This window comes from Patiria miniata, unplaced genomic scaffold (genome assembly GCF_015706575.1).
Source record: "Patiria miniata isolate m_02_andy unplaced genomic scaffold, ASM1570657v1 HiC_scaffold_11, whole genome shotgun sequence".
Classification (NCBI taxonomy): Eukaryota; Metazoa; Echinodermata; class Asteroidea; order Valvatida; family Asterinidae; genus Patiria; species Patiria miniata.
Window position 1 is genome coordinate 5644518 of NW_024037049.1, and position 18374 is coordinate 5662891.

At 37.9% G+C, this 18374-nt stretch overlaps 1 protein-coding gene across 2 annotated transcripts; it reads left to right on the plus strand.

Annotated features, from left to right (window-relative positions):
- Positions 1-3618: 3618 nt before the first annotated feature.
- LOC119742991 (tauropine dehydrogenase-like) lies at positions 3619-14759 on the plus strand. Of its 2 annotated transcripts, none has more exons than XM_038219289.1 (7): positions 3619-3744; positions 10861-10917; positions 12085-12417; positions 12536-12681; positions 12827-12954; positions 13256-13432; positions 13675-14759. In XM_038219289.1, exons 2-7 carry the CDS (start codon positions 10863-10865, stop codon positions 14039-14041), a joined length of 1206 nt encoding a protein of 401 aa, XP_038075217.1. In that variant the 5' UTR covers positions 3619-3744; positions 10861-10862; the 3' UTR covers positions 14042-14759. The 2 variants fall into 2 exon arrangements, with proteins under 2 accessions (XP_038075217.1, XP_038075226.1); XM_038219298.1 differs by lacking the exon at positions 3619-3744 and adding an exon at positions 4084-4106.
- Positions 14760-18374: the final 3615 nt, after the last annotated feature.

Genomic DNA, 18374 nt, shown 5'->3' on the forward strand with positions numbered 1-18374 from the left:
GTTGTAACGAGTCATTGATTTTTGTGACTCCAGTCGAGTCGAGTCATTTAAAAAAAAGTGACTCGAGTCGAGTCGAGTCATTTTAAAGAAGTGACTCGAGTCGAGTCGAGTCATAAGGTCAAAAGGTCGAGTCGAGTCAAATATTTAGCTTCAGTCAATTCGAGTCACGAATATTTGAACACTATATACCAAAATTTATAAAAGGAGGCGATAAGTTTAACCAGCGTTCAAATCCAAGAGCTTTATAAGAAATCGCCCAAGCCAATGATGAAACAGCGAATTAGAAAATGTGTTTAAAAATCTGGTTCCTGGATAGTATTTTGTGCGTTCTAGAACCATGAGGTGGGAGTCTGTGACACGTTGTATATTTATACATGACTGCTATTCGCAAAGCGAAGCCTTGGTGAGCATACATTTTGCACCGTAAGTCATTGCAATTACTTTTCGCAAAGTTTTGCTTTTATTTTTGGGACTCCAGTCTTATTAGCCTTCGCTCGAGTCGAGTCGAGTCTTCTGATGAGGGACTCGAGTCGAGTCAAGTCAATTGCTCGCAGTGACTCGAGTCAAGTCGAGTCATTTACCCTTAGGGACTCGAGTCGAGTCGAGTCACCAAAAAATGTGACTCGATTCGGACTCGAGTCGAGTCATTGACTCGAGTCATTACAACTCTGATTCTTATTGGTTACCTTCAAGATGCTGTCATTCACACTAGGACAAAAATAATGAATCAAAGCAAGTAAGAATTGTACGTGTTCTACATAACCCCAGAGGACCGACACACAAAGGCAGAACAACATATCCTTTCAGTCCTCGGGCGTGTTGGGTCCTTTGTTAGTAAAAACGGTCCTCTATCGTACGGCTATGTGCTCAGTCTATGGGAGAGTGTTACAGGGACAAAGGAAAACATATTGTACGTCCTCTAGAGTATAGTAAAACACGACTGTCTGGACAGGATGGTTACTTTTTTTCAATTTGGAAAGAAATGGGTTGGCTTGTTAATTCTATTTTCTTAAGATTCAAAGATGCGTTTGCAAATGGAAGATGAAAAAAGAGGGGAAGGTGTTGGGTGTACATGTATATGTAGAGGGACATTTTTATTTGTAAACATATAGGCCTATTCAATTGCCCTGCAGGGCTTTCTTTAGGTTTTGCCTCGAACGTTATGAAATCTTTGAATGCCTACTCATATACATATTTCAACCATAATTCAACTGACTTGTGCTGTGCCCAAATTAGGGGTTTGCATTTATAGGTAGTACAGGAACTGGGTAGCCAATTGAAAAAAAATAAACAGTTACACGGGTACCCGTTACAGAAGCCCGACCCCAAAATTCAAACCTCGCTAGTTGCTGTTCAGTTTTCATCAAGATCCAAGATACAAGTATGCTCTAGCTTTATGGTGAAAAGTGCAACTTTCACGAGCGCCACTAACCTGAATTATGTTTGGTTTCCCATGTAGCCTGCATGGTTTTCATTTTGAAAATTCCCCACAACCGACATTGTCTGAGAACAGTGAGAAGTTACTAAGTTATTTGTAAAGTTGCTTACAGCAGGTACCCGATCCCATAAGCTGGAACCGATTCCTGACATCAATGGTCGGATACTGGATTACCCGGTTCAGAATTCACAGCTCTAGTCCGAATACAGTGTGTGATGAAGAATCTTACTTGAGAAAAATCTTACTTGAGATTAACGAGTCCCAGTTTCTGATTTCAAGACTATTTTTCAGCTGTGGGTTTACTTGGGAACTCCGGAAAAGGACTCACTTATAAATCAAATCTGCCTTTGAAGTTGATGCAGTTGCCCTGATATTTTTTTTGTATATTTTAAGAACTTACAATGTTAATTTGTATTATTGTCAATAATTTGACTTTTTATGACTTTTAAACCTTTGCTAGCCTTGAACAAGCTGAAAAAGGTAGTGAATATGAAACAATTTTGTGATTTTTGTTTGTTCTCAAAGTTTTATCCTCCAATCAAATGACAAAGATCTACTTGGATGTTATATAATGAATGTTTTGCATTAGTGCAATGGTGGGAATAAGTTCATTCGTTGAAAGATGGAATGTTCCATTTAACTCGGCTTCGCCTCGTTGAATGGAACATTTAATCTTTCAACTCATGAAAATATTCTCACCATTGCACTCATAAACATTCATTGTATATTATTGATGCTAAGCATAAGGTTAAGGGTGCAAACACTAACACAAGAACAAGAAAGATGCATGGGCAGCTATTCTCAGCCAACACCGTCCAAGATTTCCACAGGTTGAAAGATCATTGGATGATTTAAAGTTAGATTATCCAAATTAAAATCCGAATCAAGAGAATGCCTGTCAAGTATGAGAAAGTCCAAGAAGGCAACCGGAGGGGAAAACCACCTAAAAAGCCAAGTCTGGCACAACCAAAAATGATATAGTTGCTAACTATAGTGACTCGCGGAGTTGCCCTACACTAACTTTAGTAAGAAACTTAGAATGTAACTATAGGCGCAGTATCATGAATACAATTTAGTTACCAACTAGGCTTAGTAAGCAACTACATGCCTATTTAGTAACCAACTAGCCTTAGTAAGGTTTCATGAATATGGCCCCTAGTATAATATAGACTGAATACCGTTTCCTGCTGACACACCCTCAACGTGGAAATGTGCCACATCCTTCAAGCGTTGTGTTGTTACTTTGTACAAGAGTTCGCTCGTACCCACCGCCCTGCAGCGAGCGAAGTACAAGAGATCAGAAAGGAAAGAAGGTTCCGATGTGCCTATTTTTGTGAAGTTCCCGTTTTATTTGTGCTATAGTCCTTGCTTCAAAATAAAGTGCAACTCACTGTAAATATGAAAAGTGAAAAGAAAAACCATTCACTGTTTTTTTTTAGTTCAGTTCAGTTCAGTTAATTTTATATGTAATCATGAAGAGAGAGAAAAGAAAAAGAAGACAAAGTCAAATGAATTGTAAGATATATAGGCATCACTTTTGTAAATATGAACAAAAAAGAATGACAAGTGACGTGTAGACCTACATAAAATACTTTGGAACAACTCAAAGTATTTGTCTTTAGTCTGGTCGTTGCTTTTTAGTTTCTTTTTTGTTTACAACAAATATATTTTATAGTATATCAAGGGGAAAGAAGCTCGCATAGTATTACTATTGGGGTACATAGTAACGGGTTCAAATAGTCATCAAAAGAGGGAATAGTGTGAAAAACAAAACTATTTACAGAAGAAACATATTTTATAGTATCGAGAAGAAAAAAAAGCTCAAATAGAATCGGGTTAAAGCGGGTGCAAATATTTTCCCCAAAAAATGTCCCCGAAGCTAGGGGATTCTGTCCCCAAGGGAAATTTGCCTGAAATTTTGCCTGAAATTTACGCAATAATTTCGTAACATCTTTTGTGTGACTATAGATTGTTTATAATGTAATTTAAACCTTAATTAAGGAAATACTACAACATCTGCGTGTGATTGTATTTCGAGTAATTCTGGGGAATTTGGCAGATTTTTGAAAAATCTAACAGATTTTTGGAAGTGCATTTAGCAGAATTTTTCCATGACCTTTCGGTCACCCTGGCTATGCATGCATCAAAGATCCTTTTGCGCCGTAGGCGCTAGGCTAGCGCTATATACATGTACATGTACAGGATCTTTGCTATGCATGCTAGTGTTATCCGAAACTGAAAATCGCGATCGCTACACCTGTACACCGATACCTCTAACTTCTTCTAAGCGAACAGCTCGTCTTTCGGTAAGTATAACTCTTTCTTGGGTTATTGGTGACGACCTCTGGACGTTTCAAAAAGGTTTAGCGAGCTCATGGGCTGCGTTTTACTGTATGACAACAAATTACACGGTGGATATTTGGAGATTATTGTACATGTACTGTTGCCTAGACCTAAACATGACTATACATAGCCATGTCTACGGTAAGGGTCACGGCTAGCGTTGTCCCTGCCGTAGTTGACCTAGATGGATTGTCACGTAGGCCACGTACATGTACATACAGTCATGACAGTACGTAGGCCTAGCTAGCTAGGGGACGGGTACGTAGCGCTAGCGGCAGTGCCTTGAACTTGACTTATTTCATCTTTTAATTTACATGAGTACAAGGTAATAAGCAGATTAATTAATATAATTTATAGAGATGCGGAAGCCATAAAAAGCTAAGCTTGTGGTATGGACCCCGAGATAACAACATGAATAACATTGTCACGCCCCAACTATCGCATCGGTCCCAACTATAGTTGGGCCTGTCCCAACTTTAGTTGGGCCTGTCCCAACTGTAGTTCCACAGTTGGGCTGGCCCAACTATAGTTGGGCCTGTCCCAACTATAGTTGGGACGGTCCCAACTGTAAGTTCCATTGTTGGGCTGGCCCATCTATAGTTGGGCCACTCCGATCTTTTTATTTTGCGGTGTCCCAACTATAGTTTACATTGATGTACAACCATAAAACGTTCCCTTCAGCACTGATACACGTCTGACTTTACTGGGGACCACTGAAATTATCTATTGATAGGGCGAATCTATAGTTGGGCCACCCCATCTTTTTAATTTGCGGTCCCAACTATAGTGTACATTGTTGTACGATTATAAAACATTCCCTACAACTCTAATACATCTGACTTTACTGGGGACCAATGAAATGATCTATGGGTGGGGACCATCTGTAGTTGGGCCACCGCAATATTTTTATTTGGCAGTCCCAACTATAGTTTACATTGATGTACGACTATAAAACATTCTCTACAGCTCTGCTTACATGTCCGACTTGAGACCTTTGACATTAGCTATGGTAGGGGCCCATCTATAGTTGGCCGGCCATGGCAATCTTTGAATTTTGCAAAATGTTGCTGGATAATAAAACCCAGCAGCTGGACAACTCATCCAACTAGGCAGTACCACGTGACCGGCCAGCCTTGCGGCATGCATGCACGACGAATACACGGTGCCAGCGCCGCGGAACATTTAATCCAACAAGATCTATCAAGCATGGAGCATCCGGCGCAACTCCAGTCCTAAACTATAGTTGGGCCGACCCAACTGCCGCACTATAGTTGGGACAGTCCCAACTATAGTTGGGACCGATGCGATAGTTGGGGCGTGACAACATTACTACATTAGGCACTTCAGTGGGGTGTCGAATTACACAGGAGTCAAAACCTCAACACACGCACACGGCGGAACCATGCACACGGGCTCATAATATGTCAAACATAAAGTGAACAAAGAGTAGGCCCGTGTACATGTCGATAATTATATTATTAGTTAGAATGAAATGATCAAAAGTGTATTGGAGCTCATAAACTATGACAAAATAAATAGTGAACAAGGCTTAGGCGTATAATAAGAGGAATTGCTTGAAAGTTTAATAGAACATCAATATCTTAAATAAGGGAATAAATGTGTGCTCTGGAGGTTTTTATCACTCTGTTTAAGACCACTTAGAGTCTGGGTGCTGATAATTACCCGAGCTGGAGGCGAGGGTAATTATCAGCACCCAGACTCTATAAGTGGTCTTAAACAGAGTGATAAATACCGACGGAGCACATATTTATTCCCATTCATAAATACCTTTTCGGTAAGAAAAAATCATATAATTCGTTCAAAACATCCCGATTTTGTTCAACAAATTCACTTTATGCTTTTTGAAACATCCCTCTTGCAAAATAATGGAATGTTCAGCTGGCGAGTAAGATGTAAACAACCCTTTTATGGAGATTGACGCGCGCGTATCATGTTCTGCGCGATGTCCCGCAGAACGCACCTGGCGCGTTGCGTTTTGAATTTAGAACTATAAAATTCTGACTCCCTGGTAGTGTTGCGCATGCCTACGTGAGGATTGTGAACGTTCAACCAATGAAACGATAAGAGGCACTGGATTTTTAGGAGTCCACATTTTATTGTGACACTGGAAAAGTGTTTAAGACCAGCTAGCCATGTCTTTATCATCCGTTAAAGACCGGCCACGTGACGGGCTCTCGACCAATAGGAATAGCTAAACTGTCTGAGGTATTTATGAATGACTGTTAAATAAATTTGAGTCATCAGCAAATAAAATGTATAAAAGAGATTAGAAGACGTAGTGAAGTCATTAATGTAAATAAGAAAAAGTAGAGGTCTTAGAATAGAACCTTGAGGAACTCAACAAGTAAGGGTGCGCAGAAATGACACGGAATGACCCAGAATGACCCAGTAGTGGATATTGTGCCGGATTTTAAGCCAGCTAGATTGTACAGTGCCCTCTTTGAGGCATATACGAAAAGGCCATTTCTAAACACAAACAACATTTAGTTCCATTCGTATCTAGGTGAAGAATACCGCATTGTGATGTAGTGGTTACGTCCCACGTTACCGTGATCCACAACCATTATTTTTTGTTGTTGTTGGAAATAACAATTTTAGCAGTCTTTAAAAGTAAGTATGGATATTATTAAATGAAGCTATATTATAAACTCAAGTTTGGTGTGAATTTGAACTATTTTATATTATTAATTATGAACAAAACAAGGTTTGGATGTAACAGGACGTAGCTTCTGGTTACATCCACAACTTCTCCGTAGTCATTAAATGTAATTTTGTAAATATATATTGTGTACAAATTACCAACTTTCCAAAAATCATGTACAACTTAAATTTGAATGAATTGTTAATACACAATGTATGGGCTATCAAAAAATGCATATAATAAACAAAACTTGTACAAGCTCATCCACGTCAGGATTAATCTTGCCAAATTTCAAAAAGCAATGATGACTAAAACGAATCTGACATCAGTTTTCATTCATGAATTACATGTAACATTTAACATGTAACAATTTAAATCTGTATTGTTTATGTCATTCTCCTTTGTGTAGCATTTACTCTTTTTCACCCTTTTACTTTTACCGTTTTTTCTTTCCATTGTTTAAGAAAATATGTTAGGTTTGGATGACCTTGATTGTATTAATCTAAAAAAGTACATGTATCGTACCAGAAAAAGCAAATGAATGATAGGGCCTATCTAATTTATAACGTGGAATTTCTGTCATTAAACAATTGGCCTCGACCATTTGGGTTTTTATGCCCCGCGGCGAAGCCGAAGGGGCATACTGTTTCCGCCTTGTCCTTCCGTGGGTGGGTGGGTGGGTGTGTGGGTGTGTGTGTGGGTGGGTGGGTGAGTTTGTCTTACATACGCAGTGTGGACTTCCGAACAAAAGACGTCCACATAATGTAGGTAGCACCGACGTTGTGTGGACTTACCCCACGTCCACACAGTGTTTCCCCATTTCTGGAAAACAGGTTTAGAGGCATTTTTGGGTTAGGTTTATCTGTAGCAGAATGAAGAGAAACACTAAAGGGAATCATAGAAAAAAAATTGGGTTGAAAGAGTTTTCACAGTTTGAGAAAAATGAGTTTTTTCACTGGTTTTCTTAACTACACGAAAGCAATGGAAAGTCCACACTAGTCATGTGAAACAAGTATGGGTGTGTGGGTGTGTGTGTCCGGATAAATCTTGTCAGCGCGATAACTTGAGAAATACTTAACATATGAACTTCAAATTTGGTTTGTGGATTGTTCTTGGTAATCCTAAGAAGCCTATTGCATTTCGGGCCAAAAGGTCAAGGGTCAAGTTCACAGTGGCTAAAACAATAGAAATCTTGTCAGCGCGATAACTTGAGAAATACTTTACATGTGAACTTCAAATTTGGTTTGTGGATTGTTCTTGGCAATCCTAAGAAGCCTATTGCATTTGGGGCCAAAAGGTCAAGGGTCAAGTTCACAGTGGCTAAAACAATAGAAATCTTGTCAGCGCGATAACTTGAGAAATACTTTACATGTGAACTTCAAATTTGGTTTGTGGATTGTTCTTGGCAATCCTAAGAAGCCTATTGCATTTGGGGTCAAGGGTCAAGTTCACAGTGGCTAAAACAATAGAAATCTTGTCAGCGCGATAACTTGAGAAATACTTAACATGTGAACTTCAAATTTGGTTTGTGGATTGTTCTTGGCAATCCTAAGAAGCCTATTGCATTTGGGGCCAAAAGGTCAAGGGTCAAGTTCACAGTGGCTAAAACAATAGAAATCTTGTCAGCGCGATAACTTGAGAAATACTTAACATGTGAACTTCAAATTTGGTTTGTGGATTGTTCTTGGTAATCCTAAGAAGCCTATTGCATTTGGGGCCAAAAGGTCAAGGGTCAAGTTCACAGTGGCTAAAACAATAGAAATCTTGTATTTATTTTGAGATCATAGGGATTAGGGATTAATTCATATAAAACCTACAGAAGACACTAATGCTGTCAATGAACGTTCCATGTGACCAAGGTACATGTAAGTTGATGTTAGAGTGGTGTTATGTCATGGAAACAGTCACGGTTGCGGGGCATTTGTGTTTGTAAACACACCTGACTTGTTTATCAACTGTATCAGAAGTCAGTCAAAATATTTGGTATCCCAGTTCAATTTTGCATCTTGTTTATCAGAACAAAAAAATGCATGCCACTTTAGTTGGAGAGTTTGCACATATAATGTAGTCGATAGAAATATGGCTTGAATTAATTTCAGTGTGGTCAAATCATACCCATGGACAAAATCACTCATGTGGGTGTATATTTCGTATTTCAATCTTACCGATAAAATCGATGAAATCAAGTACCAAAATTACATGACAACTTTAACATTTGCATGTTGCTCAATACTAATCGGGACAGTTATAACAAAAAAATAATAGAAATGTACATAGGCCCTATATACGCTTTTCATTATCTTGTATATGAATAACATTCATCACACCAAATTAACCAGACTCTTTGATTCGCAGATAAAATGCCCCCCTATATATGATTACAACTTCTTGAGTAATAATACAGAATAATGTTTTGTTGTACCAATTCACACATTTGAAGTATTGGTTCACCTTTTTCATGAAAACCCTGAAACACTTTGGAGGCAACATTTCGTCAAAATGAGCAAAAAAATTTAAAAAAAATATTCCAAGATTCAAGTTCGACTGCTCACAACTTTTGGAGATGGTATGCAATTCATTTTTTTCCCTTTCTAGACAGTGGTAATGTGACTAACAAACGGATTGTGCATGTACTTTTTCAACAGTTCATGTACTTTAATATCCTCATGATTGAACAGTCTACCAATCCGCATTCCTCCCCCCCCCATCCTTTTCTATGCTCTGATACTTCATTCCTCGAATAAATTTTGACAAGAGTTATTAGTCATTTTCCAAGAGAGGTCAAATTGACCATGGGACCAAGGTTTCAATTGTAGACATTGGGACAAAGGTAGCCTGATTGCGTCTGTGTGGATAATTGCCAGGCCTTCAAAAAATGTGTTTGGCGAGTAAACACAATTCTAAACACACACTTTCTTGCTATCAGTTTGTAAACATGTTTACAAGCTAAACATTTTTAGCATGAAATGATAGCAAGAAAGTGTTTAGAATTGTGTTTGTCAGAGAAAGCAGTAACTAATGGTTATACTGACTAGCGCCCTCTTGTGATTTATGCTAATCAAGGCCTTACTACCAGTCGGCATGTAGGGCGCCCTCAATCATATCCTTATTTACCAATCACATTTTGTCCACACTTTAGTGCCAGTATTTTCCGATCCAAAGTTGACCCATTTTTCTGTTATAACAAACCCAGGTTGACTCAAATTCCATCCCAAGTTATCCTTAAATCATCCAAGATCATTCCTGTGCGTGATTTTAAATAAATCACAGGAAAATCTCACGGGAAAATCTCACGGGGAAACCACATGGGGTAACTTCCAACCTTGAACACGGGATAAACATCAGAGCAGGGTGGATTAGCTGGCAGTATAATTAACTGGTTCACTTTCATCCAACCGGTTTACATCGTTTAATAAACATTCTACTCGGCTTAAACCGGTCTCAACTCCCTCACGTTTTTTTCAGTGTTTACTCGCTAAAGACAGGCAAATATCCAGACAGTACAGAGGCAAAATAGGCTACCTTTGTCCCAATGCCTAAAATTGAAAACTTGGTCCCATGATCAATTTGACCTCTTGGAAAATTACTCATATTCATAACTCTGTCACAAAAATTAACAGATTTGGACGTTTGATGTCTCATTTTAAAGTGGAAAGGTGTATTTTTCAAACCATACCTACATTATCTATAGATGTTGGCTACACATTCTATTTTTATACACACTGTACATGTATATCCTGTGTATTTATAAAAACTATAAAGAAGGTCTAGACACCTGGGGTAATGTTCTTTCCATTGCTTTCGCTAGCACAACTGCTGTAATACTAATGTTCAAGCTTTAATGTATCTTTACTCACTTTTTACTCTCTGTATATAGATCTTGAGAACAAATAAATTACAAAGTTGATTATATCAAAGAGATTTTGGGATACATCAATGAATCTTGCATTTAGTTGCAGCATATGAAAATGACATACATTGTCAAGCTATGGAAAATAAATTAGACTTAAAAGTGTCTGAAGTTATAGACTTCAGCAGTATTACAGTGTCTATTATGATGCATACCATGACAATATTAATCAAATCTCTATTTAACCTATTGCAATGGCATTTGACGGATACAAGATTTATTGAACTCTCAGTATTTATTTATTGTATAGTTCCTGACATGTCTAAAACTGAGCCACCAGGGATCCAAATATTTAATTAATTTACGGCAGCTACGTCAAGGAAGCTCATGTAACTGATATCCATACAAATGTTGAAATAATGATTAAATAAGTTACACTTGTTTAACCTTGGAGATGTCATACGTGTGAAATGTCATCTCTCAAAAAAGAATTAAAAGTTTAAACCATGCATTGTGTAAGTTCAGCTCACAACTCATCCTAGCTGATACGTGCATTCTTTGTTTTAGATATGCCTCTGAAAGTGCTGATTCTTGGTGGAGGAAATGGTGCCCATGTGCACGCAGGTAAGTACTCTCTCTCTCTCTCTCTCTTTCTTCTTCTCTCTTTTTTTTTGTGGTGGGGATCCATTCTGATTGTAGAAATGTGAACAATTAGATTGAGTCAGTACTGTCATATGAAAAGTCAGACTTCACTCTCAACCAAACTTAGTGACCCACTTTGTTTAAACCCCAATAAGACATATATCTGTGTCTCTGTAGCCCTTATTGTATTTTCCTGGGCTTGTGACTGAACAACTGCTGGAATCATTGTGAGTGACCATTTTTATCCCCCTGGCTTTAATAATCCCTGTGGCTTGTAAGCCAAGAAAGGGGATCTTGCGATTTTGGTTAAGTAAACTGAATAGTGTACTTACTAAGGTGTCAATAACAAAGAATCCGACAAGCAGAAAGTAACATTGTCAAACTGACGCTGCAATGTTGCAAACTCAAGCACTGTGACCATCGTCTAAGTTGGTTAGAGGGAAACAAAATATCTTCTAACCTATAAATAGACTAGATATCGCTACATTACGAATACAGGCATTTTACTATAGAAATTAAAATACCTGTATTTGTAATGTATCGATATCTAGTCTGTTTATCTTTTATGGGTCTTTTATGCAACTTTCCCAACTGTTTATATTGAATTACCCTAATTCCAAGGCTCCTGTGGCTTTTTTTTATGAAGAAGGAGGTTGTATCTCCCGAAAGATAGAATAAAAAAACATAGTTAGTCTCAAAGGAATGGTGTCATTTCATTTTTTAATTAAAGATTCAAGACAAACACGTAGAACACCAAATTTGCAAGATGTAATTTAAATTTTAAAATGAATTCAAATAAAGGATTGCGATCACGTACATGTACTTAATTGTATGCATAAAATAACTGAAAAGTTACACAGTGATATTTAGTAAGTATGAATTCAGTTACTCAATATTCAAATGGCGAAAAGTGAAAATTATAGATAGGCATATTTCAAAATTACTACCTTTTTTATTTTGTCATAGTCTACGCATTTTTTACTGTTATATCAGTAAGGTAATTGACGAAGACAGTTTTTCTGCATCTTTTCAGCAAATATTATTTCAGTCATCTCGCACCAAATACAATTTCAAAGTCACGACTAGATCGTTAAGCAGCATAGACCTATAGTGTTTCAACATTGATGACCTAAGTAACTTAACTTCCAGGTATTGCGGCCAGCAACCCTGAAAATGAGGTTCGTGTGATGACCTTATTCCAAGACGAGGCTGAACGCTGGAGTAAAGCCCTTGAAAGCTCAGACCTTGTGCTCGACTACACGGACAAGGATGGGAAAGAGAAGCAGTTTGTTTCAAAACCTGGGTTGATCACTAAGGACCCCAAATTAGCTGTTCCGGGAAGTGACATCATCGTGTTTGTTGTTCCTGCTTTTGCACATGCGCAGTACTGGGAAGCATTGAAGCCTCATATGGAGCCAGGCATGGTTGTCATAGGAATGCCTGGTGCAGCTGGCTGGGAGTTCCAAGCTTATGATATTTTAGGTAGGAATACCAATTTGATTTTCTTAAAATTAAATATTACACCAACGGTATACACTTAACAAATCTATAATAATTACTTTTTTAAAGATGCCAACTGATGATTTTTGTGTGTGTGCAGGGGACAAGGCCAAGGGGATCACATTCTTTAACTTCAACACTCTTCCATGGAACTGTCGTATAACGGAGTTTGGGAAGAGGGTTGGCATCGTTGGCTTCAAGGATTATTTCGTGGGAGCCATCAGGAAAGGCAGTGTGGAACCAAAGGTGAGGTATATGTTGTAAGACAGCACTGATGACTTTTGTACCGAGTAGTCTTCATATCATAATATCAGTCAGATCATATTTGATGTGTTTACTGTGAGTTGTCAGCTGGGGATCACAAACCTAATATATTGTTGTTATTATACAGGTTGACCCATTGAAAGCCATCCAGCAATCTCTTGGCCCCCGCCCAGTATGCACAGCCTACGGTGACCTTCTAGGAATGACCTTAACCTACACCAATGCTTTTATTCATCCTTCCATCATGTATGGGAGGTGAGTTGATTGCTGACATGTATGTGATACTGAATGTCTTTTTTAGTGAAATTAAACTCAAAGATTGCAACAGATGCAGACCTATTACTTGTTGTTGAATCTAGCAGTCGTAGCTGATTGTACTACATTCACTCAAAACATCGTTGTGATTTTGGTCACAATCATATTGGTGCCATGAACATGTCAAAACCATAGGTTGAAGACATTGGTGTAACGGAAGCTTTCATCAACTTTTAAGTGCGTTCTGAGATGTTTTTCAAAGTAATATCTACTCCCCATTCTTATAAATCTAATTGTTTAGATGGCATGACTGGGACGGTAAGCCGGTGAGCGAGTCCCCTCTCTTCTATCAGGGCCTGGACCAAGCGTCCGCGGACCTGCTCTCGGGGGTCAGCAGTGAGATTGTAGCCATTGCCAAGACCATCTCCGCCAAGAAAGCTGGTATCGACTTGTCCAATGCCAAACATATCTCTGATATGTAAGTATAATATTACTCTGTCGTTTATCTCTGTCATATGATTGAATACTGGTATTCTATAGATTCATATCAAGGTCAGTTGGTACTTTGTCTATCCCACAACAATGTCTAGGTGCATCTGAATCCTGCCTAGTAGTGACCAGTAGTTGCTTCCAAGTTCCGAATGTACCAGAAGTTGTGGAATAAGACATTGCATAAAAAGCTAAATAACAGATTGATACAAACCTAACCTTGATTTTCAGCATGTTAGAGTTTTACCCTGAAGACATCAAGGACAAGAGCTCATTCCTAAGGATGATGCAGAGCAACAAAGCGTTCGAAGGCTTGCGTCACCCCGTCATCAACAATGAAGGTGGCGGTGTGAGCCCTGACTTCAAGGCCCGTTACATTTGGGAGGACGTTCCATTTGGCCTGGTTGTACAGCGGGGTATCGCTGAAATCGTTGGCGTTCCTACCCCGAATATCGACAAAATCATCACATGGGGACAGGGCTTAATGGGTAAAGAGTTCCTAGTCGATGGTAAAATCAAAGGGAAGGATATTGGAATGACACGAGCTCCACAGAGGTACGGGTTCACTACTTTGGATGCTGTGTTGGGTGCAGCTTAAATAGGTCATCATATTGAACTAAAGTGATATCGATTGCACATTACAATCGTCGTTTGCACCAACATACAATGTAAGAAGCCATACATATATTATGTATTTAGGCATGATGCCATACATGGATTGTTCAATACCATAGTGTACGTTTACTGGTGTGCCTATAGGGAGCTCAGGCCAAACGTTGATCGGGGTACCAGATAAGACATTTTTTAAATACATCTCTAGCCTTTGCTTTTTATACATTCACATTATTAAATAGATATATATTTACCACAAGTATATATGCATATACAGGGTGTATCCAAAAATAATGGGTTAATATGCAAAAGTTATGAACTTAAAAACTGTCAAAGTGGCTCCATCTTAAAGGACACTTCATTAGCTTTCAATTGATATCTTAATTACACCTGTTCAGACACAGATGACCGAGTACCATTGATTGCAAAACAAAGGCCAATAAAAGAGTTAAGCTGTCGGATGAATGCGCTGTCACTGTGGACTGTGAGTCAAAAGGGATATGTAAGATGTTGGTGCTAAAATGGTACATAATAATGTTGTCCGTGAATGTTTGATCATTCCAGAGATTTTGTTAATCATCACAAAGCCAAACACCTACTTTTTCCAAGCTAACCTGATTCAGTGGCGAATTGAGCTGTCAAATAAAGTGCGCAGTCGCACTGTGTTGAATGGGAGGAGAAAGACATGTTGAAAATGTTTGAGCGTAAATGGAATATCATGTTTTATGATTAAATCAATCATTTCACAGATTTGTTGTATTACTCATTAAAATAATAACTATCTAATGCAAAAATGTACTCAAAACCTAGCTTGAGCATTGGCCCAACTTGTCATGGCCTTGGCTATGCCCACTGCAAGCTGTTTTAAAGATTTGTGAAATATCATTGCTAGCTTGTGATGACAAACAAAATCTTTGGAATGATTAATTATTGATGGACATGATGTACCATTATAGCAACAACACCTCTAACACACCCCTTAAGATGGAGCCACTTTGACAGTGTACAATTTCCTAACTTTACATATGAGCCCATTGTTTTGGGGTTACCTTTATTTAGATTCACCCTGTATATACAGTGGGAGTTGAAAGAAAGTATGTTTTCTTGTGTAAATTTTTATTTTTTGGGGTATATTTTATGCTGCCTCATTGCTAAAGCCATGTTAAAATGCTCAAAGCGTCTTGTTGAATACAGTGAAAACTAAAAAGCACTCAGAGAGCGCAAACCTCCGCCAAGGCTAAACAATTCCCCGCCATATTGTCAGTACACCAAAAGAAATAGTCGCATAAATGGTGAAGAATCCTTAAAATCAATCCTAGATCCAGACCCAGATCCGGATCACTTCCAAAATCTAATTGATTTGTACTTGTAGCAAGGACCACCCCTTAAAACAATTTCATGCAAATCCATCCATAACTTTTTGAGTTATCTTGTTAACAGACAACCAAGCAACCAAGCAACCAACAAACAAACGCTGATGAAAACATAACCTCCTTGGCGGAGGTTACTTTTCTTTTACTTAAACAAAAATAAACAAAAAACAGTTACTTTATATTGATAACTTAGCATAAAACTCGACCATTGTGTAGGTTACAAGGTGACAAGCAAAGAAAGCGCTCATTTCCAAAATGACTTGGATACATTTTGTCATCTTTTAACCAACTAAGACGACTTTGTGGTATTTTGGATTGCCAAAATATGGTGTAAACCACAGTTTTCCACCATAAATATCTTCGGTTTCCTACTCAGTTTAATCGTCAAAAGTACATTTGTTACAGAAACTCACAAGTGCTTTCTGTAAAACAAAACTATTTTACTCGGCAATTTGAAAAAGAGAAAAACAACATTAAAAATACCTGCAACGTCATTAATAGGCTGTTTTGAAAAAAATGCATAATCTAAAGCCCCTAGTATTAATGATAATAACCGGTGTATTAATGATCCCCTTTTAATTGCAGAGCATTATAATGTTTATTTTGTAAACATTGGTCCTAAACTTGCCAATTTAATCCCTGCCTGTGATTCGAATTACCATGACTACCTTCACAATCCCAATTCCATGAAATTCGCCAAAGTTACTCCTTTCTTGCATAAAAAGGTGTGATCCCGTTTAGTTAATAAATATAGACCTATTTCTATTCTAAGTTCCTTTTCTAAAATGCTTGAACGTATGATTTATATTTGAACATCTCAGTTTTTACTAAAACATAATGTTTTATCTGATTCTCAATATTGGTTTAGGGAGAATCACTCAACCTTTCATGCTATTTTACAATTGTTAGATACAATTATCGCTGGTCATGAACAGTCCTGTCATACTTTGGGAATTTTTCTGGACCTCTCCAAGGCATGCGACACAATCGATCATGACATTCTGTTGGCTAAACTTTCGTTTTATGGAATCAGAGGGATTGCCTTGGAGTGGTTCAGGAATTATCTCACTAACCGTAAACAATTTGTATATTTAATGACAACCCGTCCTCTACTAAAGATCTGCTGTGTGGAGTTCCACAAGGATTGGGACCACTCCTTGACTTTGATAAATCCTCTAGGATCCTGTCATTTATTTTATTCGCAGATGACTCCAATTTATTTTATACTCATAGTAATCTGATCACCCTGGATAACACGGTTAACGTATAGAACTCAATTGTGTTTGTAAATGGATCAAAGCCAACAAATTATCTCTCAACATTGAAAAAAAAGTTGTGTTATTAAGTAATACAGCCATTTCACTTCCTATTGAGATTTTATTTGATAATGTATCGATTAATCAAACCGATTATCAAACCAATTGTATCAAATTTCTGGGTCTATATATTGATGAAAAATGATCATGAAATTGTCATTGAATTATCACCGTGGCGGAATTATCATGTAAATTAGTTATGTAAATTAATTTCCTGAAATATAGGTATTATTAACAAATTGAAATATTTTTTCCTTCTGAAATTCTATATAATATTTACAACGCATTAATGTTTGCCGTATAGATTTTAGGGCTCATTCTGATCCTTTATTGTTTAATCATAATACCCTTAAACTTAATGATATTTATTCTCTCCAGCTTGGAATGTTTATGTATCAGCTCGTTGCTAACGATTAACTTAATTCTTTTAAACAAAAGTTTCAGACTAATACCGTTATTCATTGACCTCACACAATACAGTCCAGGGATTTCTATGTCTCATACAAGTACATACGTACTGCTCAAGCTAAAAAAAAAATGTATTGTCTATCAGGGCCCCAAATTCTGGAACTCATGAAGTGATACTTTTAGAAGTATTAGTAGTCGGCCTTTAGAAAAAGTTTTTGCTTATGGAAAAGTACTGTAGTGCTTAATCTTAACTTTATTCTTATTTGCTGTGTATAGATTCTTTCAATAATGTGTAGGTTCTGCTCCTTACTCTGTAGGCCTACTGGACTTGCTTTTGTCTTGTCCTGTTTGTGTTTGCGCCTGCGCTAACACAAAAACTGCATGATTTTCGACAACACTTTTCGATTCAACACTTGCCTTGGGTAATTCTACCTATATAATATTAAAATTTGTCGGATCTGGCAACGTTAATGCAGTAAATTGTTTTTGGGAACACTTTTGTTCCGACTGGCTATATATATTATCATGTCGACATTTAATCGCTAATCCGAATAGCAGCTATACAGTTTAATCACATGGCAAATCTTCAGTGCTATAATTGTAGGGGTGGTACAGTTCAATTTAAAAGGTTAGGCCTATGCATAATCGGCATAATCGGGTGCATAATCATTAATGAGAAATTACCAACGCAATAACACTTTAAATAAAATCATTTTTGATCTTGTCGAGATTTAAGCTCTAAGAACAAAATACAGTGAGTTGCATGCAACACTCCCTGAATAAGTTCACCTATTTTTTTTTACCATATTCTAACTTTGGTTGAGGAACCATTAAAATGTTGTTTCGGCTCTGACCTCTACCGTGTTGGTGTACCATGAGTTTAATTCGACAGTTTTTCATGTCTCTCATACTGCTCCCAAGGGCGGATCCAGAACACAATTTTTTGGGGGCCAAAAAAAAAATTGTGTCTCCCAAAAAGTAGGTCAAAAAATTACGGCGTGGGGTTTGGGGCCCGCTTCAGGGCCCCGAATTGGATTCTCGATGCTCTGTGGTGCGATCTGAGGCAATTTCTGACCACTTTAGCCAATGTTTTTTTTAGAAAAAGATGGTGGTGTACTCATTGCCTGCCTTTATTGCGACGTCACATAAAAAAAAAACAATTGGTTTCGTTTGGGGGGGGGGGGGGCATTGCCCCCTTTGGCCCCCCCCCCCCCCCCCCCCC

What these genes read in the sequence shown, in the direction of transcription:
- LOC119742991 (XM_038219289.1), top strand. Translation starts at nt 10,863, where the DNA reads ATGCCTCTGAAAGTGCTGATTCTTGGTGGAGGAAATGGTGCCCATGTG. An exon ending in CCAAGCTTATGATATTTTAG is followed by an intron (nt 12,418 to 12,535) that starts GTAGGAATACCA and finishes GTGTGTGTGCAG; the next exon opens with GGGACAAGGCCAAGGGGATC. An exon ending in GCCAAACATATCTCTGATAT is followed by an intron (nt 13,433 to 13,674) that starts GTAAGTATAATA and finishes CTTGATTTTCAG; the next exon opens with CATGTTAGAGTTTTACCCTG.